This window comes from Trachemys scripta, chromosome 1, assembly GCF_013100865.1.
Source record: "Trachemys scripta elegans isolate TJP31775 chromosome 1, CAS_Tse_1.0, whole genome shotgun sequence".
Taxonomy (NCBI): Eukaryota; Metazoa; Chordata; order Testudines; family Emydidae; genus Trachemys; species Trachemys scripta.
The window spans coordinates 314,192,679-314,218,282 of record NC_048298.1 but is presented as its reverse complement, the minus strand read 5'-3'; the positions used below and the strand labels follow the sequence as shown (position 1 = coordinate 314,218,282).

Sequence of the window (25,604 nt, the reverse complement as noted above, 5' to 3'; positions counted from 1 at the left end):
ATTTAAAAAATCTTGTTTCAAAGTTATGTATTCTGCAAAATTTTAAAAATCAAGACTAGCCACACAACCCATAAATTAGACACTAATGCCGGAAGAAGCAATCTTTATTCATGTAAGTAAGGAGTTCCATTGAATTCCATGGCACTTGTGAATAAGGATTGCTGTATCTGGCCTTAAACTGGAAGAATTTACTTTCCTGTTGGAATTTTCTTGTTTTAAATATTTGTGTAAACCACTTTGGTTGACTAAGTTTAAATCACCCTCCATTCTAAACAATTTTAAAACTTTCTAATGTCCAGCGCTTTCCAATGGGCACGCTGATTCAGTTCTATAATACTGAAATCATCAAAATGAGCTCTCATTGGGAAGTAGCGTTAAGACAGTTTCTGCCATTGAAACAACCCCATTAACAGACTGAAAATACTGAAATAGAGATTTTATTTCTAAAGATTGTTTTGAATATTCTTTTTAATAAGCACATAGTGTTACATATTAAGTTTATTTAACTAGTTACAGTATCACAACTAATCCCAGCAGTTTTCTTAAGTAGTATAGACGTGGTGCTTGGCTATATGATTTCCATAGTACTGTACAGAGTATTCAAATGGGCACCTCAGGAATACTGAACATGGCAAGAAAGGAGCTAACAGTAACAGAAACTCTATCTTCTCCTTTCTGTTAAATCCTTCACTCCACACTCTAATCCCCAGCCTTAGCTTGCTCTCTGCATTTTACTACAGCTGTTCCTGTTCCGATGTTGTTGAATGACATTGGACAAAGTGCTAAGACTACAATTAGTTCCTCCACACTCTTCATTTCTTTTGCCTCTCAACTACCCTCTTTCTTCTAGACAGCTTTACTTCTACTCTCTGAGCCACTCCTGGGCTGCTATCTCCAGCTGGATTTCCTTTACCTTCAACTCTCCTTAAACCTTCTTCTTGGCTTTTCTTTTTATATACTGCTTTCTCTGACCAGGATCTTGCAAACTTTTAAAAACAAGAAATTATTTGGCAAAATTGCTTCACCCCTTCACTAGTTCTATCTTCTTCTTTCATGCCGCTCTGACTTTTACCTTTGTACTATTTACCTTTTAAAGCCTCAACTTGTTCCCTTGACTCCATTCCCCTGCTGTTTTATCGTCTTCCTTGCTCCTTCTCATTCCCTTACCTTCATTCTTGCTTCTTTCCTTATGGACAACAGAAATTGTCTGTTTCTCCTTCCTTTTGTCTTCCAAGTCCTAAAATATGCTGTTTACTCGTTTTACTTACTCTCCTTCAACTCTCTCTCCTTGATCCCTCCAGTCTGCCTTCTTCACTCCACTAAAACTGTCCTAACCAAGATCACTAACTACCATCTCTAGGCTAAGACTTTTTTTTCCTATTCTTTTCCTTTATTTCTTACTTGACTTTTCCCTCTGCCCATAACCTCTGTGGCCATTGTCCTCTTCAGCTGCCAGTCAGGCATCTCCTTTTGGCTGTGGGATTCCCATCTCAAACTCAGTCTTTCCAAAGCTGAACTCCATGGGTTAGATTCACAAAAAAACATAGGTATGCTGATGCTCAGCATCACCACCCTTAACTTCTGTTGGCATCCTTTTGCCTGCAAGAGATGGTGGGAATTGCAGCCTATAATGTAGATGGTTTGCAACACCTCATGTGACTGAATAGTCCAATCCAAGATTTGCATGATCTTTGGTGGTTATTGCAAATGTATGTATCTTGGTTGGAAGCTGCTTGCTTCCTATGGGCTCTTTTCTCTTCAAGTTGTAGGAGCCACTCCTGTCATGGACTTTGATGCCCTGATGGAGACAATGGCGCCACTTGTTACAATTATAGAATCATAGAAGAGTAGGGTTGGAAGAGACTCAGGTGGTCATCTAGTCCAACCCCCTGCTCAAAGCAGGACCAACACCAACTAACCATCCAAGCCAGGGCTTTGTCAAGCTGGGCCTTAAAAACCTCTAAGGATGGTTGCCAAGATTTCCCATTGGTCAGGATCAATTCCAAATTCCTTCATATCTTGTTTGCATATATCTTTATAGCGAAGCTTGGGACATCCTGTTGCTCTTGTTCCCTGTGATAGCTCCCCGAATAGCATGTCCTTGGGTATGCTTCAGTCTTCCAGCCTACTCAGATGGTCCAGCCAGCACAATCGTCTTTGCTTGAGCAGGGCTGTCACACTTGGTAAATTTGCCCTTTAAAGAAGCTTTGTGTTGGTGACTTTATCTTGCCATTTGATCTTGAGTTTGCGGTGTAAACAGCATAGGTGGAAACTGTTTAACCTTTTCTCCTGATGAGCATAAGTTGTCCATGTTTTCCCACCATACATGAGAATGCTGAGGAAGCAAGCTTGATACACTAGCATTTGGTCTTGGTAAGCTTTTGTTCCATGTTCTTTTAGTCTGCTAAAAGTGGTGGCAGCCTTTCCACTGCAAACATTTAGTTCTTCATCCAAGGAGAGGTTGGTGGTCTCTGTAGAGCCTAAATAGCTGAACTTTTGGTCTATTTCTAGCTGGTTTGCCTAGTGCCTAGAAAATAACTGGGATTGACAAAGCCTGAATTCAGCATCTTAGGCTCCATATGCAATGAATGGGAAGCAATAGGCACCTCAGGATGGGATTCACAAAAATCAGCATGCTAGCTGGTTACCTGCCAAAGCTAACCAAAGGGAGATGCCAAGGCAAGGGGTGTGTCCTAAGCCTCACCTCTCTCTGAGAGAGAGGCTGCAGGGAGACGTCCCTGTGCTTGGGATTCTGAGATGCAAACCCTCTCTTGGTGTTAGGTGCCTATGTTTTTTTTTGTTTTTTTGTTTGCAAGCAGCAGGAGGAAGACTAGCTGGACCTCCCTCATAACTTAAAGCCCAGCGGGTAGTGTACTCACCAGGGATGTGGGAGACCCCTAGTTCAAGTTCCCCCACTCGGAGAGAAGGGATTTGAACAGGGATCCACTGGGGATCCACTGGGCTCCTTCAGTCTCTCCTGTTGAAGCGATTCTATAGTGGATATATCATTAAAAATTTAATTGGAGCAGGGGATCCTGGGTCTACACATATACAAAAAATTATTCTGTTATTATTTATGCACAGTGGATCAGATTCAGCACTGGGCCTCAACTCCTCCTCATCCCTCCCTGGCCATTTTGTGCATCTATGGGGGGCCCAATCCAGTAGGTGAGCTCTGAACATGCTTCCTAACAGACTGGGCCCTGCAGGCAAGTAAGGTAGATGAATGCTTATCTTTCCCTGGTTTGTGAATCATTCTGGGGTTAGGTGTCCAGATTCCTGGTGTGGCTTCACTGTGCATATGTAGAGACAGAAACATAGGCTCCTAGAGAATTTTTTTACTGCAAATTTAAGTGCTGAGTGAGTTTAGGTGCCTACTATGTTTGAAGGCAGCCGAGTGTGGGTTTTGTGATCCCAGTGGGGCCGGATTCTGGGATTTAGGCACCTAAGGTGGCAGTTAGATGCCCACATTCTTTTATGAATCTAGCCCATATCTTTCATCTTGATAGGTACTGAGATCTTTGTTAATCCCATGACCAAAGTTTGCTACCATGATGTCATTTTAGACTCTTCTCTGTTTCTTCTCTCTCCTGGGCTTTATTTGTTGCTTCTTCCTTTTCAATATTTCCAAATTACACATAATGTTCTCCTTTCTGATGTCTCCTTTTCATGTGCAGTTTATCCAAAATGCTGCTGCTAACCCTGTTTTCCTCAAACCGCTCTCTGATATTACCCTCTTTTTAAATCCTTTCACTGGCTTCCTAGCTCCTCCCTCATTAGAGTAAAACCCTTCAACTTCTCCCTTAAAGTTGTACATCATTTTACATCACTAATCTCATTTTCTTCTTCTCCCCCACTCTCTATCTATTGTGGTTGTTTCTGTAATACTCAGTTTGTGTACACACAGGGGCTTTAGTCTAAGCTGAAAGATCTCCAGAAAAGCTCTCCTAACACCTGAAGTGGCAGCCCTTAATGATCTTCTCCTGTCCCCCCTTGTTACAACAGCCTGTACCTAACAAATTCTGCGAGTCCAAGCACTATTCTACCCAAAATTCAAATTATTACAACATGCTTTTTAGTAAAAGGAAATTTGAAACCTTTAAATATTTTATCACTTACAATTTAGATCTAGGTTAAAACAGCCATTTATGGAATATGGAAGTTTCCCAGTTTAACAATTACGTGTGAAATATAGATGCAGAGATTTGGACAAATATCACTGTATCTAAGAAGGTTAGTCATTTTTCCCTAAAACTCTTAGGGAAAAATGAATTGTGGCTCTTAGACTTATTTTCACATGAACGTGTCAGAGCATAAGGGTAAAATCCTGGTCCCATTGACTTCAATAGGATCACAATTTTCACCTAAGAGTTTTAATAGAGGTGCTTCCAAAGCATTATGTACTAGAAACAAACACTGAAGCTGAAAATTATAATTTCCTTCCAGGAAACCAACAGGAAGCAGAAAATACCTCTGAATTTTTAGCCCATTTAAAACAATGCCCGTTTTCACCATCTATTTTGGTAACTTAGAATTTCCCTTTTTGAATTAAGAAACATGCAAGTGAAAGGCTGCTGAACATTTTCATACAAAGCAACTAACACTAGAAGGACCTGCAGATACAGTTGTAATATCTGAAAAGATTTAGTTTAAAAATCTCTGCTAAAATACCATGTACTAGAAGAGAGACCCAGTCCACAGCATGTAGATTTGATGACAACTTCACCATCCTACAGATGATATCATCAAACCAAAAGGAGCCAAGTGCCTATTGGTTAAAGAGATTGTATTGATTGGAGCAGTTTGGGTTTTTGTTTTGTTTTTTGTCCAGTTCACATTCTCTTTTCAATAAGTAGAAGCTTTGGTAAAAGAGGACAGGTTGCCAAGGCCACCTGTTCTGTGCTGTTGTGGTGTACAACATGAACAGAAGTACTAATGCTTAAAAGTCTGACTCACCTAATTAGTTATTAGACTCTAGCAGAATCTGTCTCAGAAGCTGAACCTCTTCATGATAAGGCGTTTTGTGAGTTAACACATTTCTCAGAACTGTATGCAGTATGGAATCTACAAGACTCAAGTGCACCATAATGAGTTGATGTAAATAAAAATTATGTGGAATTAGTGAAAATTGATAGAGGCTATATTATCTGATTTCTGAAGAAATGTAAAAATAAATGTCAATATAAAATTGAGAGAAATGGATGCAATTTTGAAAAACTTTAATGGTGAATAAAAGCATTGGGATATTTGCAGATATTATAACTGAGGAAATTGACAGCTCCACAGCAAATAGGTTGGTAGTTTAGAAATGTAAAGGTGCAGTAAACAGAAAACACTCCTAAGTTAGGGCTTGTGTCCCTAGTGGGGAAATGCGCTCTATGAGGGTGTGACTTTTAAAGTGCATTCATTAATGTGTTGCATACTAATTGCTCTGTGTAGACCCTGCAATACATTAGTGCACTTTAAAAATCACACCCCACCAGTTAGATACACCCTTTTATAGCTATGCACAAAACATTCCTTATTGGAAAAATGTGTTAAATAAATATATAAACCACTTCAACAATAAATGGATGGACGTCCACATCTCTTGGTTAAGGTTATTGGCTTTTTGCATCCTTAAGATAATCACTCTTTTTTACTCTGCAGTTCTTCTATTTAAAAAATACATGAGGTAAAAATATTAATTAGCTAAGAGAGAGAGAGGTGCATCCCTGATGACAATGAAAATTGTTTTACAACCTTAACTTTGGAGTCATTACTGTGACTCTGTGATGCAGTTGTAATTTAGTGGATGGAAATAAGGAGAAACTAGCCCCAATTTTTGAAAAATAATTCAGTACGCTCTATAAAAATGTTGCAATGTCCAACCATTTCTAGGGTTGAGATGACATGGATCAAGTCCTAACCCCTAAATTTCCCTTCATAGATTTGAGCAAGAACATAATGTAAAAGCTTGCAACTAATTTAGTAAATATTAAAGATGTCTATTAGTCATTTTGTAGATGCTGGTATTAAATATGCGTTATTTCCCCATATTTCAGTGTTCAAAAGGATCCTGAAACAAAGGAAATAATTATTACATCAACTATCTTCAAAGTTTCTGCATATGTAAGTATTAACTTTCTTGCCATGGCACCTATACATCATGAGAGCTAGGCATAAAACACATTTTCAAGTTTAATTATACAACATGAAAATATCAAATTTATTTGAAAATCAGACAAAAATGTAAATAAAATGTAGTATTTAATTTGAAGAGATTGTTCAGGCACACTATTTTTTATTAACCCTTTTCCTGATGTCATCTTTGTTCTGGTCTTTAATAACATTTCACCAATGAGCACGAGCACCACTTCATTTTCTATTCAGTTAAAAAATAAATGTTGGGCCCTGTGGCTTTCTAGGAATATAGGTGTAGAGCTCTAGAGAGAAGAGCCTATGCAAAGCAATACATTGCAGGCAAGTGCGGCCATTTAGCTCATACAGTTACTCCTCATTTAACGTTGTCCCACTTAACGTTGTTTCAATGTTATGTCCCTGCTCAATTAGGGAACATGCTCGTTTAAAGTTGTGCAATGCTCCCTTATAACGTCGTTTGGCTGCCTGCTTGTAAGATTTTGTGGAAGAGCAGCGACTTTACAAGGGAGCACTGCACAAGTTCCGCTTCTCCACCTCCTCCCCTTCCCTCCCAGCATTTCCCCTCCCAGAAAGTCCTAAGGAGTGGAGACACGGGGCTTCCCTGCTCCTCCTCCTCCCTCCCAGCACTTCCCGTTTAGGACTTTCTGGGAGGGAGGAGGAGGAGCAGGGAAGCACCGCATCTCCACTCCTCCCCCTCCCTCCCAGAAAATCCTAAATGCCACCAAACAGCTGGATTTTCTGGGAGGGAGAGGGAGGAGTGGAGACATGGGGCTTCTCTGCTCCTCCCCCTCCCTCCCAGCACTTCACGCTTAGGACTTTCTGGGAGGGAGGGGCAGGAACAGGGAAGCACTGTGTCTCCGCTTCTCCCCCTCCCTCCCAGAAAGTCCTAAGTGCCGCCAAACAGCTGTTTGGTGGCGCTTAGGACTTTTGGGGGTGAGGGATGTCACGTGCTCCGGAGAGGAGGTGGAGTGGGGGTAGGAAGAGGTGGGCCTGGAGTGGAGGGGGGACAGGAAGAGGCGGGCCTGGAGCATTCCCCGCAAAATCCGAGTCTGTTCTCCAGGGAAGCTGTTGCTACTCCTGCAAAGGTGCTTCCTAGCGTTGCCTGCAGCGGGCTGTGCCTGTGTGGGGTAAGCCAGGGGCACTTCCCAACCACAGTACAGTACTGTACAGTATGCAGTATAATGTCTTTTGTCTGTCCCCCCAAAATTTCCTTGGAACCTAACCCCCCACATTTACATTAAATCTTATGGAACAATTGGATTTGTTTAACATTGTTTCACTTAAAGCTGCATTTTTCAGGAACATAACTACAATGTTAAGTGAGGAGTTACTGTACTATTATTCGATATAAACTCAAGATAGAATCAGTAGAAGCTAAGGGCTAGAGTAACAAAGGAGCTTAGGTGTTAACAATGCTCAGTGTTGCGCTACGTAATTTCCCTGAGTTAGGCGTCTCGTCTCCCTATACAATGCAGGGGAAAAGAAGAATAGGATTCACAAAAGCTGCCTAAACTAGCCAATAGTAGATGCTGAGAATGGGGTGGCTACTAAGTCCCACCCTTCTCAGAGTTCAGCACCATTTGGGATTCACAGCTGGGAACCTTCTATTGGAGTCAGATGCTTAAGCCATTTCTTGCAAGAAAGGGCGTGATGCATATGTGTTTCCACACAAAACAGCTGTGGGAGGAGGCCTAATGGATAGGAAACTCATCCAAGATGTGGAAGATCCCAATTCAATTTCCCCGCCCCATGAGGAGAATGGATTCAAACAGGGGTTCCCCTCCCCACTTTTTAGGAAAGTGCTTTAATCACTGAGCTATGGGATATTATGCTGTGGGTCAGTCTTAATCTCTCCAACTGCAGATGTTTCATTGTGTATGAAATACTTAAATATGCATTTGGACCAGTCAGAAAGAGAATATAATTGACTCTATGGTCCAGTGGTTTGAGGGCACTCCCCAGAGAGGTGGGAAACCCATGTTTAAATCCCTGCTCCCCATCAGGCAGTGAGGAGAATTGAACTGGATTCTCCCACATCCTGGCTGTGCTAACCACTGGGCTAAAGGAAGGAGTTGTCCTCATCCTCTCTAGGCTGTTTTGTGTGGAGTTAGGCATGCTCTGAGCATACTTACCAGAGGGGCTCCCCACGAAAGTTAGGCAGGGTAACGCCAAGTCTAAGGATCCTGCTGGGGTTAGGCATGAAATAGGCACCTAGCTGCTGTGTGGGGTCAGGACTGAGGCAGCTGTGCCTCAGCTGCTGAAATTTAAGCACCTTGGGGACTTTAATGGCAGAAATTTAGTTGTCTAGGGAATCTGCACACCTCCAGGGTGAGACAGCAGCTGAGCAGGGTTTTTGTGAATGCCAGTGGCACCTAAAGTGGCAGTTCGGCACCTAAGTTCCTTTTGTGAATCTAGCCCTAAGTTTTATTTTGAGCCTGCCTTTATTCAGGCTTCTGTTTTGCACTTGCAGTTTGGATTTATCATAGAGAATTTGCTGGATAGGGTGTGGTGTGCCTGATTCTTACTAAAGATTACAGGAGTGTTTACAGCATAAGAGGGCTTGAGGGGCAAGGTGGGTACCGACTTATAGACCTCCTCCAATTGTTTTCTGTCCTTCTGGCTGCTGAGTTTCTGAAGCCTCTGGCTTCCCTACTTCCCCGTGCAACACCATATGCTTACCATAAAGATGAGCTTGGAACCCACCTGAACTGTACTACATGCTTCCCAGTTTAGTTGTTCCTCCACTAGGCAGATCCGTTCCAAATCCTCCACCATGCACCTGAGCATGCAACAATTTAAATGTAAGATAACATATCTTCCAAAAGAAAAAGAGTTGGTGTCACTGCAGACAACACACACTACCAGTGGCCCAGTTGTTCATCAGTGGGCCATCATCTTTTAACTATTATGCATCATTCATAGAATGTTTTGGAACACTTTAAAAAAAATAATCTCTTGTGTGTTTGTCAGTATTTTTACCTCTCTCCTGCCCATTACACTCAGGTTTCTTTTCATATAAAAAATGCTAAAACTATATTCCTGGAACCAAAAATTACTCATTAGCATTTTTATTTTAACACTGTGCAATTGTTTTCATATCTGTGAATTGGTATTCGTTTGACAAGAACTTCAGAGATTTATATTATTGTTTGGTTAGATTTAGGTAAAACATCCGAAAACACTTCTGGGTGCCTTTGTCATATTTTAAAAATACCAAGAATATATTCAGTGGTCTCCACAAAACCAACAAATGGAGGAATGGGGAAGAAATCCCATTCCAATCACAGATCCCTGTCCTTAGCACACTCCCTCCTTCCCAAAAGCTTAGGAAAAGAAGTTGGCTTTGCAGCATTTTCTGGAAGTCAGCAAACATGGGTTATTTCAGATGAAGTAGGGAGAGTGAATTCCAAAATCCAGGCCCACCATGGAGAAAGGCCTGCGCGCAGTTTCCTCTTATAAAATGAAGAGACTCTAGTTTGAGTACCTGTACTGCCTCAAAACAGGTTCAGTTTCTGAGTTGATTTAGGTGTAGTTTTATGTAGAGTGCATATGGTAATCTGATCTTGAGGTGATAAAGACATGGATCATATTGGTAGTGTCCGCATCCGAAAGAAATAGTAACAACCGCTTAGCCAGACATAGATGAAAGAAAGCTGTCTTGGTCACTGTTGCTATATGATCATCTAACAGCAGCTGGGAATCTAATAGAATGCTAATTCTGAAAACTGGAGTAACAAATGGTAGACACGCATCCTCAATTAATGAGGCAAAGATAATCCTCACTATATCTTCTTGTTGAATCCTCATTCTACGAGCATCATTTCTTTTTCATCTGGACTGAGCGTCAGCCAGCTAGCCCAATCTCTACCAAAAACTGGCTGGATCAGATAAAATAGAGAAATAGAGCTTGGAGTCATCAGCATAATGAAAACACTGTGTCATCCCATGCCTCCTTACTAACCCCAGCCCCATATGCTTAACTTGACAACTTGGTAACACTGATTTAAGTGCTGAAACCATGTAATTACAGAAAGCACTGTGATAAATTGGTACTGAATATGTTCCAAAACTCTTTTCAATTTTTAATCTTCTGACCTTTCAAAAAAAATCAAACTAATACTAGATTTTAGGACTTAGTTACATGAATATAAGTATTTTAGCACAGATTTTGGCAGTCCAGAGAGAGTGGGGAAGGGAAGTACACCTCTACCCCGATATAACGCGACCCAATATAACACAAATTTGAATATAACACGGTAAAGCAGTGCTCCGTGGGGGTGGGCCTATGCACTCTGGCGGATCAAAGCAAGTTCGATATAACGCGGTTTCACCTATAATGCGGTAAGATTTTTTGGCTCCCAAGGACAGCGTTATATCGGGGTAGAAGTATATTAGAAATTTTTGTAACAATTGTATACTTCTGAACTCAAAATGGTTTAAGAAGTTCAAATTATTTGCATATAACCAAATTTCAGCATGAAGAAACCTGAAGTATTTATGATATTAAATAACGAAGAAATTTCTTGAATGCTAACTCATCCTTAACTACAGCAGTGCTATTGGCACCAGAGTAGTAAATACAAACACATATATATTTGCTAACTCTTAAGATATACTGTATTGATAAAATGTTACACATGTTGTTTTGGAGAGATGTTCAATAGTATTATTTACAGTATGTCACACACATGCTATCTAAAATCATCACCAGATTATCTCCATTTCTCCAAAGCCAGAAGTTAAAATGATCCAGCTCTAGTATCACTAAGTCAACCGAGTGTCACACACACACCACCTGTTTAAACTTTGAACTTCAGATGGAAATGATGCTATTCTTAATTTGTATATAAGGCATCCAAATATTATGGTGATGAGGCACCAAAATATACAGATAGAACTACTCTTATCAAAAACTAGTGCAAATAAAAAATACAATCAAATATATCTCAGCTAACTAAAATGACTTTAAAAGGCATCCAGAACATAGTGCAAAAACTCTGCCTAATTTAAACCTGATTGTATTTCATGGTATCAAATATTTTGATCAATATTACTTTTTGACACATTAGTACTTATACAACACATACTTTTATTTTTTATCCAGCAAACTTTAGGTGGGATTCTGTAGCCTTTACACAGTCAAAACTTCAATTGAAGTCAATTTTGCCTGAGTAAGGACTACCAGATTGGGCTCTTCAATAACAGTCAGAAATCAATAAAATTTGATCCACAACCATAGCTTGATATTGCTCCTCTCATTTTTCTTGAATCTTAAAACATTATTTTCAACAACATGCAGTAGTTCTTACTAGGTAAATACAGAGAAAGTTATTTTTGAGTATGTAAATATTTGATGAGATGGTGATCAGATGCCTACGTGAATCCTGACTGGAAAAGGGTCAGTAAGAGAATATATTTAGGGCCCCACTGAAATTAACAGGTTTTGCCATTGACTTCAATGGCAGTATGATCAGATCCTTATTCTTTAACCATTTGTAATTTAGTCCCTAATTATGCAAACACTTACGTAGGTGAATATCTTTACACATTAAATTAAATGGAACTACTGACTTACATGAAGTTACTTACCTGTGCAAGTGTTTTCAGGATTCTTGCCTTAATGGGCATCTATTCTACCATTAACATGAACTCCACACTGTCCGCAAAATTGTCACAGTGCATTTTGTAGATAATAAATTAACTGAATATAAGAGTAATTGAATGTAAGAATTCATAATGTTCAAATAAAGCTGTTTAGCGTTACATGTGATTGTAGTATATATCTAGTTTGTTATTAATACTAGATTCCCCCCCCCTCAGGATGATAACGGTATGTGCTATCCTTCAACCAAAAGCCATGAACAGACATTTGCCTACTTCATTGTGGATCCTCTGAAACGACATGTTCATGTTTTGTACCATTCTTTTGGTGGGAGCTTATTTTTTAACTGATTTATTCTTAATCTCCAATTCTACGTATTAGCAGTATAATGGAATGGAGGAGCTCGTCTTTCTATATGGAATTAATTAAAAATTCCATAGTTCCATTCCCTTCAATGAAATACACATTGCCTGCCTATGCAAAAATGTGAACTGTGATATACATTTTACGTAGTTTTTGTTGAATGATTAAGAAAGAATGTTTTATGTTCACAGATAAATCATAATTTTATACAAAATGTTTAAAAAGTCTGTTTTTCCTAAATTGACTTTAACTGTAAGATTCAGATCCTGCAAACACTGATGCTTGTACATACTTTTACTTATGGATGTAGCGGCCTAAGCCCGCCTTGAAGGCAATGGAACTAATCATACATAAATCTTTACAGGAGTGGGCCCATAGTGAGTGCATCAGACTATCTGAATTCTTACAAGGGTCCATGAATCTTGCTGTTCCAACCCCCTACATTTTGTTACCTGTTGTGTTTCAAAAGCCTCAATAAATATATAAAAACTCTTATTCTCATCTTTTTGTCACTAATTTTAATCAAATTTCATTTTGCATAATCTAGTTAGTAAATGATAGCTGTGTTATACACTCACTGGTCTGTATTATGCAGCATACTGAATCTAACCTCTTGGGTTAAATGGACTGAAAAGCAGGTTTCCATTGAACTCAATAACTAGAGAAATGTTTTTAATGTTTTCTCTGTGTAATTTACCCTCTCCCAGGACAGTCACTCCGTGACAAAATTAGTGTCCTTAGTGAAATGTAGCAGTTACGGGGAGGGTGGGGTTCCATTGTGCGATGGCGGGTTCCAGCTCTTCCACACCCCCCCCCCCCGCCCCCAGTCTGGGGATGGGGGCAAGGGATCCCATTTCTTTCCTTCACTTACGCCCCTCCCCGCCCCTGCTTAAGTCTGTGGGTGGAAAGGGGGGCGGTGGGAAGACCGGTTTCTCCCGCGCCCGTTCAGGGGCTGGGGACGGGGGGAGCGGTGCCCCTCTCCTGGGGGTCAGGGCTCGGAGAAGTCGCATCTCTTCTCCCGCAGCCCGTTCTGGGAGCAAGGGGGGGGGGGGGCTATTTTTCCTTCCCAATTCCGGCGCTGAGGTCGGGGGAGGGGCGCAACAGAAGTCTGGAAGTTTGGAGGAATTTATTTTTAACTTTTCGATGCATGGACTTCTGCGTTGCAGGGAAGCGCAGGCGGGCGGGAGTAGATGCTTGAAAAATGAGGCGGGCGGGTGCAAAAGGGCTGGCTCTCCTGGATGTTGTGCGGGCAGCAGTGCGCGCAAGACTTGATAGCGTCCACTGAGTCTGCCAGATTCCGTGCGGGCGGGCGCAGAAGGAACCGGCGCCTCTGATTGGATTCTGTGCGGGCGGGCGCAGCAGGACTCTGCTAGAGGCTGGCTGTAGGATACGGTACGGGCGGGCTCGCAAGGGGCGGAGCTGGCTGCGGAGTGGTGCGGGCGGGCACATCTCAGAACTTTTGTTTAGTGTGTTGTGTGAGTTAGTTTCCGCCGCCGGGACAGAGGCGCCGGCCGGGCTGGGCCGGGCTCGGGGAAGTTGCTGCTCGGTGGGGCTTGTTTTGCCAGTTGCTGCCGCCGGTTGTGTTTTCCGGCTGTGGGGGGCTGAGCAGCAGCAGCGGGGGAGCCCCAGCCTAGGCAGCGGGGCATGTGGGGTGGGGAGCCCGGGCTCTGAGTCGCCGAGCCCCGATACGGACGCGGAGCCATGGATCCCGGGCAGCCTCAGCAGCAAGCGCAGCCCCCGGCGCAGCAACAGGCGCCGCCGCCGGGCGCCCCGTCCGGCGCGGGGCAGACCCCGGGCGCGGGGCCTCCTCCGGCCGGGCACCAGATCGTGCATGTGCGGGGCGACTCGGAGACCGACCTGGAGGCGCTTTTCAACGCGGTGATGAACCCCAAGGGCGCCAATGTGCCGCACACGCTGCCCATGCGGCTCCGCAAGCTGCCCGACTCCTTCTTCAAGCCGCCCGAGCCCAAGGCCCACTCCCGCCAGGTGAGGGGGGCGGCCGGGCGGGGGCGCAGCTGGGAGCTTTCCTGCCGCTATCGTGAGCGCCCGGGGGGGGGGAGCGCCCCACTCCTCGCCTCTCCTGTGTGGGGGGGCGCCCCACTCCTCGCCTCTCCTGCGTGTGGGGGGGCGGGAGCGTCCCCCCTCGTGCGTGTGGGGGGCGGAGCGCTCTCCTGCGCCACCCCTCTGTGTGTGTGGGGCGGGAGCGTCCCCCCTTCTCTGTGTGTGTGTGGGGGAGCACTCCCCCTCGTGTGTGTGTGTGGGGGGAGCACTCCCCTGCGCCCCCCTCCTGTGTGTGTGTGGGGGGGGAGCGCCCCCCTCAGTCCTTTCCTGTCTGTATGGGGAGTGCCCCCTTCTCTGTGTGTGTGTGGGGGAGCACTCCCCCTCGTGTGTGTGTGTGGGGGAGCACTCCCCCTCGTGTGTGTGTGTGGGGGGAGCACTCCCCCTCGTGTGTGTGTGTGGGGGGAGCACTCCCCTGCGCCCCCCTCCTGTGTGTGTGTGGGGGGAGCACTCCCCTGCGCCCCCCTCCTGTGTGTGGGGGGGGGGGGAGCGCCCCCCTCAGTCCTTTCCTGTCTGTATGGGGAGTGCCCCCTTCTCTGTGTGGAGGGGGAGTGCGGGGGGAGCGCCCCCTCCCCCCCCCCCCCCCCCCCCGTGTGTGTGTGTGTGTGTGTGAGAGAGAGGAGCGCCTTCCACTCTTGCATTCAGGAGTTTTGCAGGGGGCTCACTCCCTTTCTTGTGGAGTGTTGTGGGGCAGTTCCCCCGTTTATTAGAGGGGGTGGGGTGCGCCCCTCTTCCTGCCTGCTTTCTGGGATCCTTAGGGATTTTAGTTGGGAAATCTTGTAAATAGTTCTGAGCAGGAGTTACCAGTCTCAGCAGCTGATTTTTGTGCTGTTCACATTAGGCCCTGTCTCCCGCCAGGGCCTCTCACTCCCCAGCAGCCTACTTGGGCACCCAATAATTGCTCTCTTGTTTTCCAGCTTTTGTCGAGAGAGGGGGATTTAAAGCCCTTGAAATTAATTTTAGAAATCTTTCACTTGAAAGAACATAAAGATTTGGTTCTCTGATGTAATCTTCACACTGTTTATTTATCTGTGTGGAGGATGAGGAGGAGGAGAGGAAGATAGAGGGATTGTGTCCAAACTTTAAAAAAAAAAAAAACAATATGGATGTGGTTTTCCACCATTTCATCATTGCACTCCGTAGGATTAAATTCCCCACATCAGAAGCTAATTCCAGTGCATTGGTTTTTCTGTCCCTGTTGGTACTAATCACTTTTCAGCTTTACTGAAGTACCATTAAATTAATAATATCTGCAGATTGGACTGAAATAACTTGCTTGCTGCAGTCCTGTAGTCTGAACACACAGGGTACAATCCTGCAGGCCTAAAGTACAGGCTGAAAAAGAGTTGCAGGATTGGGCCCATAATAAGTCTCTAACAGTGTTTGTTCTTTAAGCAGTTTGACTCATGTGCCAAGATTGAAGTGTTGATACACATATGACTAAAAGTTAATGTTTAGGCTGCTGTTTATTAAATTTTTGTAAACTGCCTCTCTGCTCAAATGTTTTTATTAAGCAATGAACTTTGTTGCTAAGTTATAAAATAGATTTTATTGTAAGCTATTGTCACTTTATCTGTGTAGCCAATAGAAAAGAGATTTGCTCTGTATTACACTGGTGCCTGGTACTCCTGTAGTTAAGGGTCTGTCAACATTTCCATTATTAAACTCCGGTTTGGAAGGATTTATAACTCGGCTGTAAAAAAAAAATTTACTCCAAGCTAAGCCTTGGCATATATCCTCTCAGCCCAGGAGTTGATTCATTTCCCAAATATTAAAAAAACAAAAACAAAAAAACACAGTATAGTCTTTAAGTTAAAGCAGTGGCTCTCAAACTTTTTTACTAGTGACCCCTTCACATAGCAAGTCTCTGAGTGCGACCCCCCCCATAAATTAAAAACACTTTTTTATATATTTAACACCATTATAAAAGCTGAAGGCAAAGTGGGGTTTAGGGTGGAGATTGACAGCTCGCAACCCCCCCATATAATAACCTCGTGACCCCCTGAGGGGTCCTGACCCCCAGATTGAGAACCCCTGAGTTAAAGGACTGCAAAGAAAATAGAAAATGGTGGGGGTGGGTTATTTCTAGATTCTTGCTTTCTTGTAACTTATAGAACTATGAATTATTGATCATGATTCACAGAGTTAGTCCCATTTGGAGTGGGTGGTAACAGCCCATTTGAACTCTTGAGATTTGGGAAGAAGGTTACTACGTGTACAGCTAATACTTCTTATAACTATTTTTACTATGCAAGTTTTATCATGGTGTTCTTATGCACAAATGTGTACTAATAGGTATTCAACAATCATTTATAGCTAGATGCTGTAATCATGTATACTGTTGAGTACATATTAAGACGACAAAATAAGTATATTACATATTTGAAATTTATTGTATGAGGTGCACGTTATTAATATCTATCCATGTAGCATGCACCTTAAAGCTTGGGGGCTGTGTATGTACATTGCAAATGCTACTAGAGTACACAATTTAGCTAAATTCTTTGTTCCTTGGTGCTGACTGGTTTTAGTACAATATATTGTAGTAAATCATGTAGTTAAAAGCCAGTTGAAGTCATAGGATTATTGGGTTCATTGTTGACCTTTTCATTTTAAAATGATTGTGATGGTGTCCTTTTTCCTTGGCTCTTATCTGATCCTGCCATAAGAATATCCACCTTGGGATTTTTTTTTGGGGGGGGGGAGGGGGTAAGGAAAATATTAAGTGTTTGGTTAAAATCCAAAAAAAAAATACTTCACATTTGAGTGAGTTATGTCCTTCCAATACATGGTTGCTTTTGCAAATTTTAGCAAAATGCAGACACTGGATAATTGTGTAACATAGGCCAAATTCTGCTTTTGAGAGTTTGCATTCTATTACATCATAAGGCACAGTAGCTGATTTAATGAGAAATGGGATGAGTGTACACCTCTGAGTTCATAAATGAGCCCCATGTATTCTGCAATACCTAGGTACAGTAGTATGGCAAGGGCTGGCATTTACGTAATAAAATATAGGAGTGCAAATTATCCTACTGTACATGGGAAGTGAATTCCCTTATATATATGTCAACATTTAAATATAGTTTTCATAGCTATTTTTTTGTTCTCCGTGGATTTGTATCCATATCAGGAAAAATGACACAGTTTAACATGATTCACTGTCCTCAGGTCAAGAGAGACCCAGGGTTTTTTGTGGGCCAGGGTTGAGGAAGGTTTGCAGAGATGTTTGTGGAAAATTTGATTTGTTTGTCCACATTCTGGCTGTAGCTAGTGCTCCTCCCTTTTTATACGCACCATACATACAATTAAAGTACAGTTTACTTGGAGATTGGGAACCCTGTTTTTGCATATCATATCTTGCACTGTTATGAAATAGTCCTTTGGAGCTCAATTTGTAGTCACTACTCATGAGGAACTCCCATTGAAACCAGTGGGCTTGAGTAGTCATTTACATCTGTGCAGCATAGGTGTAAAACACCAACAATCCAGAGTAGTAGGTTACACCCACTTTGCATAGTCATTTCCACCAATTCAGTATGCAAGGGAATTGTGAATCAGGCATGACAGGAGTACCCTTTGAAGAATGGGGATAAGATCAGGCCTTAAGGCAGAGGTGGGCAAACTATGGCTAGCCCCTGGCCCCCTTCTGCTGTTCCCTTCCCCCGCAGCCTCAGTTTGCTCTGCCGCTGGCGCAATGCCCTGGGCAGCAGGGATGCAAGCTCCTGGGGCAGCGCAGCTGCAGAGCTAGGGCCTGACCCAGTGCTCTGTGCTGCGCGGAGGCGTGGCTGGCTCCAGCCGGGCGGCGCGGCTGCCTGTCCTGGCGCTCTGGGCAGCGTGGCTGTAGCGCCACCAACCACCGGTGCTCCAGGCAGTGCAGTAAGGGAGCAGGGGGGAGGGAGTATTGGATAGAGGGCAGGGGAGTTCGGGGTGGTGGTCAGGAGGTGGGAGTGTGGATAGGGGTGGGGGTGGTCAGAGGGCGGGGAACGGGGGGGTTGAATGGGGGCAGGAGTACCCAGGGTGCAGTCAGGAAGGAGGGGGTGGGATTGGATGGGGCAGCAGGGGGCAGTCAGGGGCTGAGGTTCTGGGGGTGGTCAGGGGACAGGGAGAAGGGGGGCTTGGATAGGGCAAGAGTCCCCGGGGAGGCAGTCAGGAATGAGAGGATGGGGTGGCGGGGGGAAGACAGGGAACGGGGGGTGGGGGGAGGTTGGATGGGGCAGGAGTCCGGGGGGGGGGGGTGTCAGGGGGCAAGAAGCAGGAGGGGTCAGATAGGGGGCGGCCACACCTGGCTGTTTGGGGAGGCACAGCCTCTGCTAACCGGCCCTCCATACAATTTTGGAAACCCGATGCGGCCCTCAGGCCAAAAAGTTTGCCCACCCCTGCCTTAAGGTATGATCCTCACAAAGAAAATGGCTTTTTATATGCGTACAAAGTAAAACTAAACAAGAATGAGAAACCTTTAAAATTAATATTCTACAGGTATATGTAAAAGTTTTGCAAGCTAGCTCTTAAGTAATCTACTTTGGGCTTCCTCCTTGAATGTTAGCAACTTCAGAATAAGTAGAATTTTAGAAAAAACATATCTCTGCTTGCTTGTCTAGAAAACATTCAGTAAGTTAAAAGTAGGTTGTATTCCAACAGGTATGTTTCTGTTGAAGTAAAATATCTTATAATAATTTAACTCCTGACAGGCCAGCACTGATGGAGGGTCAGCAGGAGCCTTGACTCCTCAACATGTCCGAGCTCATTCCTCTCCAGCTTCGCTGCAGTTAGGAGCTATCTCTCCAGGGACGCTTACCCCCTCTGGAGTAGTGACTGGTCCTGGAGCTGCACCTTCTTCTCAACATCTCCGCCAGTCTTCATTTGAGATTCCTGATGATGTACCTCTGCCACCAGGTTGGGAGATGGCTAAGACGCCATCTGGCCAGAGATATTTTCTGAAGTAAGTAAAATCTATTTGAAAAAAGGTTAGCTGTATTTCCTAACAAAGTTTGTGTTCCATGTTTAAGAATCTCTGTGTGTAGGAATCGCTGCATCTTTACTAAAGTTCATTTAGTGTAAAATGTATTTTAAAACTATAGGGCAGGGGTAGGCAACCTGTGGCACGCATGCCGAAGGTGGCACGTAAGCTGATTTTCAGTGGCACTCACGCTGCCCAGGTCCTGGCCACCAGTCCAGGGGGCTCTGCATTTTAATTTAATTTTAAATGAAGCTTCTTAAACATTTTAAAAACCTTATTTACTTTTCATACAACAATAGTTTAGTTATATATTATAGACTTAGAGAAAGAGGTCTTCTAAAAATGTTTAAATGTATTACTGGCACACGAAACCTTAAATTAGAGTGAATAAATGAAGACTTGGCACACCACTTCTGAAAGGTTGCTGACCCCAGCTATAGGGCATGATTTTCAATAGTACTGAGCACCTGCAGTTCCCACTGACTTCAATTGGAGGTGAGAGTGCTCAGCTCTTATGAAAATCCTGTGTGTTTTAAACATGTCTTATTCTTGGTTTGTCTTAAATATGTGGTTGTTTTCTGTGTTTGTGTTTTAAAAATCACTTGAATGTATATAATGATATTTTGAATTGCATAAAGTTCTCCTTCAGGCCAAAATAAATGGAAATGTCACACAAATTGCTATAAAATGGATGTTAAAAATGTTAAATAACTCTGGCGCAGATATTGTAGTGAGAGGAGTAAAGGATTGATCTGATTGTTCAAAGTGCAATGATATAGGCACTGATTGTGCATTCAGATCCACGCATGCAGACTCCCGTGCCCATGCGGAGTCCATTGGCGCATGGATCTGATTACAGGGTTGGAGTTTATAGTTCTTAAAATTAATTTACATTGTTTGGCTTGAGAGGGAAAATTCATACAATTCTTGAAAATTGCTCCTTACTCATGCACACATGGCTTTTTTCCTATACTGAAATTAGTATACCCTTTTCTATAACTGACAAGAGCTTACACATGCCAGCAGTGTGATATATAATCCATTAGGGAGTGTTTTTCTTTTATACGGTATAGTTTCTAAAGCAGCAGGAGCCTATCCTCCTCTCTGAAAGAGTGAGCACCACAACATATAATTGGCCCTCAAATACTTGGGCTGTATTTTTAGCATTTTCTTTTACTTATTTTTAGCATTTTGTTAAACTGGGAGGCTCCAAGTAGCCCATTATTTGCCATTTTGAATTTAGGGAAAATAAAGCATATATATAATCCTAGTTTACTTAAACCAAATAAAGCATTTGTATAGTCATACCTTGCTTGCTTTAAGATTATTGGAAACTTCTGTGTCATGTTTACCAAAATAAAGTATTCAAGTCTGAATTCTTTGGGAGATTATTCTGTGTTAAGAACCCAAAAATAGGCAGTAGCCAAAGAGTATGTAGCTGTGATTTTTGTCGATGTAACTGAATAATACATGTTAGGCCAGATCCTCAGCTGGTGTAAATTGGCATTGCACCTTTGAACTTTTTGGAATTAGGCAAGTTTACACCAGCTGAGAATATTTCCCACTGGCCTTGAGGAGCTCAACATAAATTTTGAAATTAGATCAAAACCGTTTTTTTACTGTGTTACTCTTATGAACTAGCTTATATAATAGGGCAAAACTGCAAACACAACAGTCTGCTAATTCAGATCAAATGTAATGGATTTAAAATTGCGCAATTGCTAGTGTTTCTTACTATTTTTAGTAATTGTTGACTATTTCAATTTTATAGAAAGGGTTTTATTGCTTTATAAGAGATGCTAAATGTCTTTACACTTAAATACACTTTTATAATTGATTCTTTAATTATGCTCATTCAGGTGAAAGCAGAGGGAAGGATTTGATCTTGGAAAGCTTTTCTACAGTTTCATTATTACTACAGAAAATCTTTTCCTTTTTTCTGCAAGTTTTCTTTTTTTGTCCTTTCTTGGTGTCCTGGTATCCATTTCAAAGGGTCAGGTTTCAGCAAGAACAATAAAGAGCCTGAGACTGGAAAGTACACACAAGTCTGGCAAACTCATCTGCATGAGCAAGGTCGTTTGTTCTCAAGCAGACATCCAAAGTAAATGATTGAAAGAGCTGCTAGCTGTGAAGGATGTGTCTTGAAGGGGAAAAGAGTGGAAACAAACCAGGTTGTTAGGAAGAAAAATAAAGGCTGTTCTTTTTGAACCTCTCCCTGCTGGGTCACATGCTGACCTGGGGAGATTTTCAACAGCTTAATAGGCTGTTTTCTTTCTACTTTCCTTGGGTGATTCTGTGCTTTGGGAGAGTCTGATGAGGAAGGCTCTGTTCACACTTAAAGATCAGCATTTGTTGTCCCTAATAGGTCTTATAACACTGTCTACAGGTGTAACCCACAAGCCTCATTGCAGTTCAGAATTGCTTGTGTTATCTTTATAACCTGAGTACCAGTGAAACACTTTGGATATTTCAAAAATATACAGTAAAGAATTTTTTTTGAAGAATTCCTTTTAGCACAAGCTAATGTATATTTCAGAAGTTTTCTTAAAACAGTTATTTTGAACTTTAGATAGAATACATATATAGGTCCTGGAAGCTGATTTAAACTGGCAGTTTGTCTATTTATACTTCTGAGTTTTCTCAAAACATAAGTGTATCCAGACCTTTGCTGTTAATATGACTTTTGTGCTCTAATACATCTAGGAACAAAGAATGTGGCCATATTTACAGGATGGAGGACTCTATTCTGGGAAGCAGTGACTGAAAAAGATTTGGGGGTCATGGTGGATAATTAGCTTAACATGAGCTCTCAGTGTGATGCTATGGCCAAAAGGGCTTGTTGATCCTTGGATGCATAAACAGGGGAATCTTGAGTAGGAGAAGAGAGGTTATTTTATCTCTGTATTTGGCACTGGTGTGACTGTTGCTGGAATACTGTATCTAGTTCTGGGGATCCAGATTCAAGAAGGACGTTGATAATTTGAAGAGTGTTCAGAGAAGAGCCACAAGAATGATTAAAGAATTAAAAAATATGCCTGATAGACTCACTGAGTCTCAATATGCTTAGAAGATTAAGGGTTGACTTGATTCCAGGTATAAGTATCTATAAGGGGAACAAATATTTAATAATGGCTCTCCAGTCTGGCAGAAAAAGGTAAAACATCATCCAATGGCTGGAAGTTGAAACTAAACACATTCAGACTGGAAACAGGGCGTACATTTTTAACGGCGAGAGTAATTAACCGCTGGAACATTTTACCAAGGGTTGTGGTGGATTCTTCATTGCTGACAATTTTAAAATCAAGAATGGATGTTTTTCTAAAAGATATGCTGTAGGCGTTATTTTGGGGAAGTTCTCTGGCCTGTGTTAGACAGGAGATCAGACTAGATGATCACAATGTTCTCTTCTGGCCTTGGAATCTGTGACCAATTTTTGTTTGTGAATAATTGGTTCCCTCTACAATATGCAGAGTTTTGGCCCCTCTTCCAGGTATTCAGCCTCTTCATTAGCTTGCTATTGTTGCTTTTTGTACCTATTGCCCCATTCCGAAGCCATTCCATGAAAGCATGATCCTTTCTGGTAATTGGTAAATAGGAGTACTGTACATTTATACAGAATAGGTGAAAGTATTAGACATATCTTCAGTTGTTAGTCAGCCTTATGGTGTTGGTTATTGTAGTACACCCTATACTTATGCTTGGAAGGGCTAGTTTTTTTTATCAATAAATGTTGATAAACATAGATTTAACCATACACACCCAAACCAAAGACAGATATTTCCTGTCATGATAATTCAAATTTACAGATAGGCAAAGTAAGAAAAATGCTGTTTGGAAAAAAAAAAGTTTTATTTAAGGATATTTACTTTGTATATTTTGACATATGATGACAAACTTTTAACTTTTTGACCCCCATTGTCTTACTCCCCATAATTTCACACAACCGTGAAAATTTAAATCGATACAAAATTTAAAAAGCTTAAAACCCATTATTTTATGCAACTTAGAGAAAAATCAAAAAAGTGCTTAAAATATTGGTAGCCATCAAAATTATACAATATATTAAAAAAATTAAATTCAAATCTGTCTATCCTGTGGACGGTTAAATACCGTATGGAAATGTCACTTGATGAAAAGATCAAGAACTGCAAATGCAACAATTTTCACAATGGGAGAGGCAGGTGAGAAAATGACTCAAAATAGCCAAATATTCTAGTGACCCTAGTGACCAACTCTTGTACTCCTATATCAGTCTGGGATATTCTGGGTTAGGACCCAGTTTTGGAATCCCAACATCCGGCATTCTTACATTAGTCCATTTCAGCATCATCATTTAAACTTCAAGTATAAGTTTAAATTTCTGCCCAATATGTGGTGATCCAATACTTCATTAATATTCATATAACCCTTATAACCAGGACTTTTATTAGCATAATTATTCTATAGTGTAATTGAAGCGGAGTTAGAGCGGTGAGGCAAACACATTCCTGTCATGGGTGGTAGCATTTATACTTCATTAAAGCTGCAAACTTCTGTGAAATGTAGCTAGAGTTCATCAGTGGTAAAATAAGTATTGTCTCCTTAGTAAGTAGTCAGATGTTAGCCTGCACAATATTATCATGCAGAGCAGGAGTGTTTCAGAATGGACTGAATATAAAATAAAGATTGCATAATTGGTCAGTGTGTCAATCACATGGCTTTTGAAGCACTTCCTGTTGGCCGGTGGTAGGTTGACATTTCAATGAACTATGAAGGGGGGGGCTACCAGCTCAACCTCTGGGCAAGAGATAAAATGCATTGCTGCAGTAATAGCAGTCAACACTTTTCAAAAGGGGAAATCCGTATGTTAGATGTAATTTCTGGTGTGATTTGCTTATTTTATATTCAACACTGGGCTTTTTTAAATCATACGACACAGTCCACTTAATTCCTATAAAAGTGGTGTAATACCCCTTCCCCTCTCCCCGTGAGGAAACTGCTATTGCTCAGTCCAGCTGTCTTGTAGTTGCTTTTCCTGCAGGAAGCAGTTCTTCCACGCAGTTTGTCAACAGCTTCCTATTGTCTTTATGAAGTGTTCTATGACTTCCTGAATAAAGCTAAGTTGGTTTTCAGTGATATTTACTGTTACCATTAACCTTTTGTAAGATCTCTTATCAGATGGGTTATTGCTAGCTGTGTATTTCTTACATGTTCTGTACAGAGTTAGGGATAGATTCAGGTAATTTGATCTAATATGGAACCAAAGGCCCTTAAAACAATAATGCAGCTTGATTCTTTGCTTTTATGTGATTTGTAATATAGAAAGGTAAAGGACCTAAAAAAGTGATTGACACTGCTGTTACGTTTCTCTCCCATTCTTCCTCAGCACTTATACAAAAACAAGGAAGAACTGACCTCAGTTTTCTGGGCCAGAAAATGTTTGTTGGTCTATTTGGATTCAAGGTGACATTAAATTGAATGTAATCCTTAGTGTACAGATGAAGTACGTATTCAGCAACATAATTAATGGAGCTTCTCTGAAGTTCTTCGCCCTGCTCAGGTTCATTCTGACATTAAATGAACAGTACCGTTGGAGACTAAAATTGTAACTACTGCTTATGATAGGTTTAGGCTATTTTTTTATACTTGTGCTATTAAAAAGCAGTTGAAGTTTTTACTACTCTCACTCTCCTGAGCTATATGTAAGCCAGAGTACAAATAAAAACTTAATTTCATGTTCATAACATTGATTCCTGACTATTTTTTTAAGTTTTCTGTAGTGTTTACAATGCCTTGTACATCAGCCAGCTTCCCCAAGATTTAAAAAAACCACATTTATATTAGCTAATTTCACAACAAACTCGGGTAACTAAAAGAAGGAAATATACTTGTGTGTGTTGCATTTAAAAATTCTTAACTTGTGTGTGTTCCCGATGAGTTACATTTCTTGGTTTTGGAAAATATTATATACAATAAGATGACTTCTTTATCCTTTAAAAATGGAAAGCCTTTAATATTTCTCTGTGATATTGATGCTGCAAAATTATTTTGAAACTGCAGTTGCACAAAGTATTTCCATATTTGGGGGGAAGGGCAAGTCTATTTGTCTTGAGAGTGAGCTGGGAGAAAGATGAAAGTCTGTCTTTAATGCTCTGTAAAGAACTTGCACTAAGCTCAGTGGGTGGGCATCAGTGGAAAGAATGACACACAATACCTCACTGCTTTCAAAAAGAAAATGCAGGAGCACTGATAGTATCCCTGTGTTGAATACTCTGCCATATGCAGTATTTTTGTAGTATGGTATAAAAAAAGTTAAGATAATAGAGACCATACAAACTAACATTACATCTCATGGAAGTATGAATAAAACATTTAAAATGTGTTTTCCTTTTGTAAGTTTCCATTTTGTTCCAGAGGAAAACTGGACAATTGGCATCAAGTTGTGAAATTACAATGAATTGTTATGGCTCCCTGGGAAAAAATCTTAATTAAAAATAGATA

The 25,604-nt window shown here is 41.7% G+C and overlaps 2 protein-coding genes across 10 annotated transcripts in view; both read left to right on the top strand.

The window, feature by feature from the left end:
• Positions 1–12,595, top strand: part of CFAP300 (cilia and flagella associated protein 300) — a 29,186-nt gene extending 16,591 nt beyond the window's left edge. For both annotated transcript variants that reach the window (XM_034758897.1, XM_034758896.1), the window contains exons 6-7: positions 6,045–6,111; positions 11,962–12,595. In XM_034758897.1, coding sequence (XP_034614788.1) covers positions 6,045–6,111; positions 11,962–12,093 — 199 coding nt within the window. In that variant the 3' untranslated portion in view covers positions 12,094–12,595. The remainder of the gene's footprint in view (positions 1–6,044; positions 6,112–11,961) is intronic.
• A 631-nt stretch (positions 12,596–13,226) lies between these two features.
• Positions 13,227–25,604, top strand: part of YAP1 (Yes1 associated transcriptional regulator) — a 151,426-nt gene continuing 139,048 nt past the window's right edge. Inside the window, exons 1-2 of one of the 8 annotated variants that reach the window (XM_034758888.1) lie at positions 13,227–14,092; positions 18,856–19,106. In XM_034758888.1, the coding sequence (XP_034614779.1) occupies positions 13,808–14,092; positions 18,856–19,106 (536 nt within the window). In that variant the 5' untranslated portion in view covers positions 13,227–13,807. The remainder of the gene's footprint in view (positions 14,093–18,855; positions 19,107–25,604) is intronic. The other 7 variants (XM_034758889.1, XM_034758892.1, XM_034758893.1 and 4 more) reach the window with 7 other exon arrangements.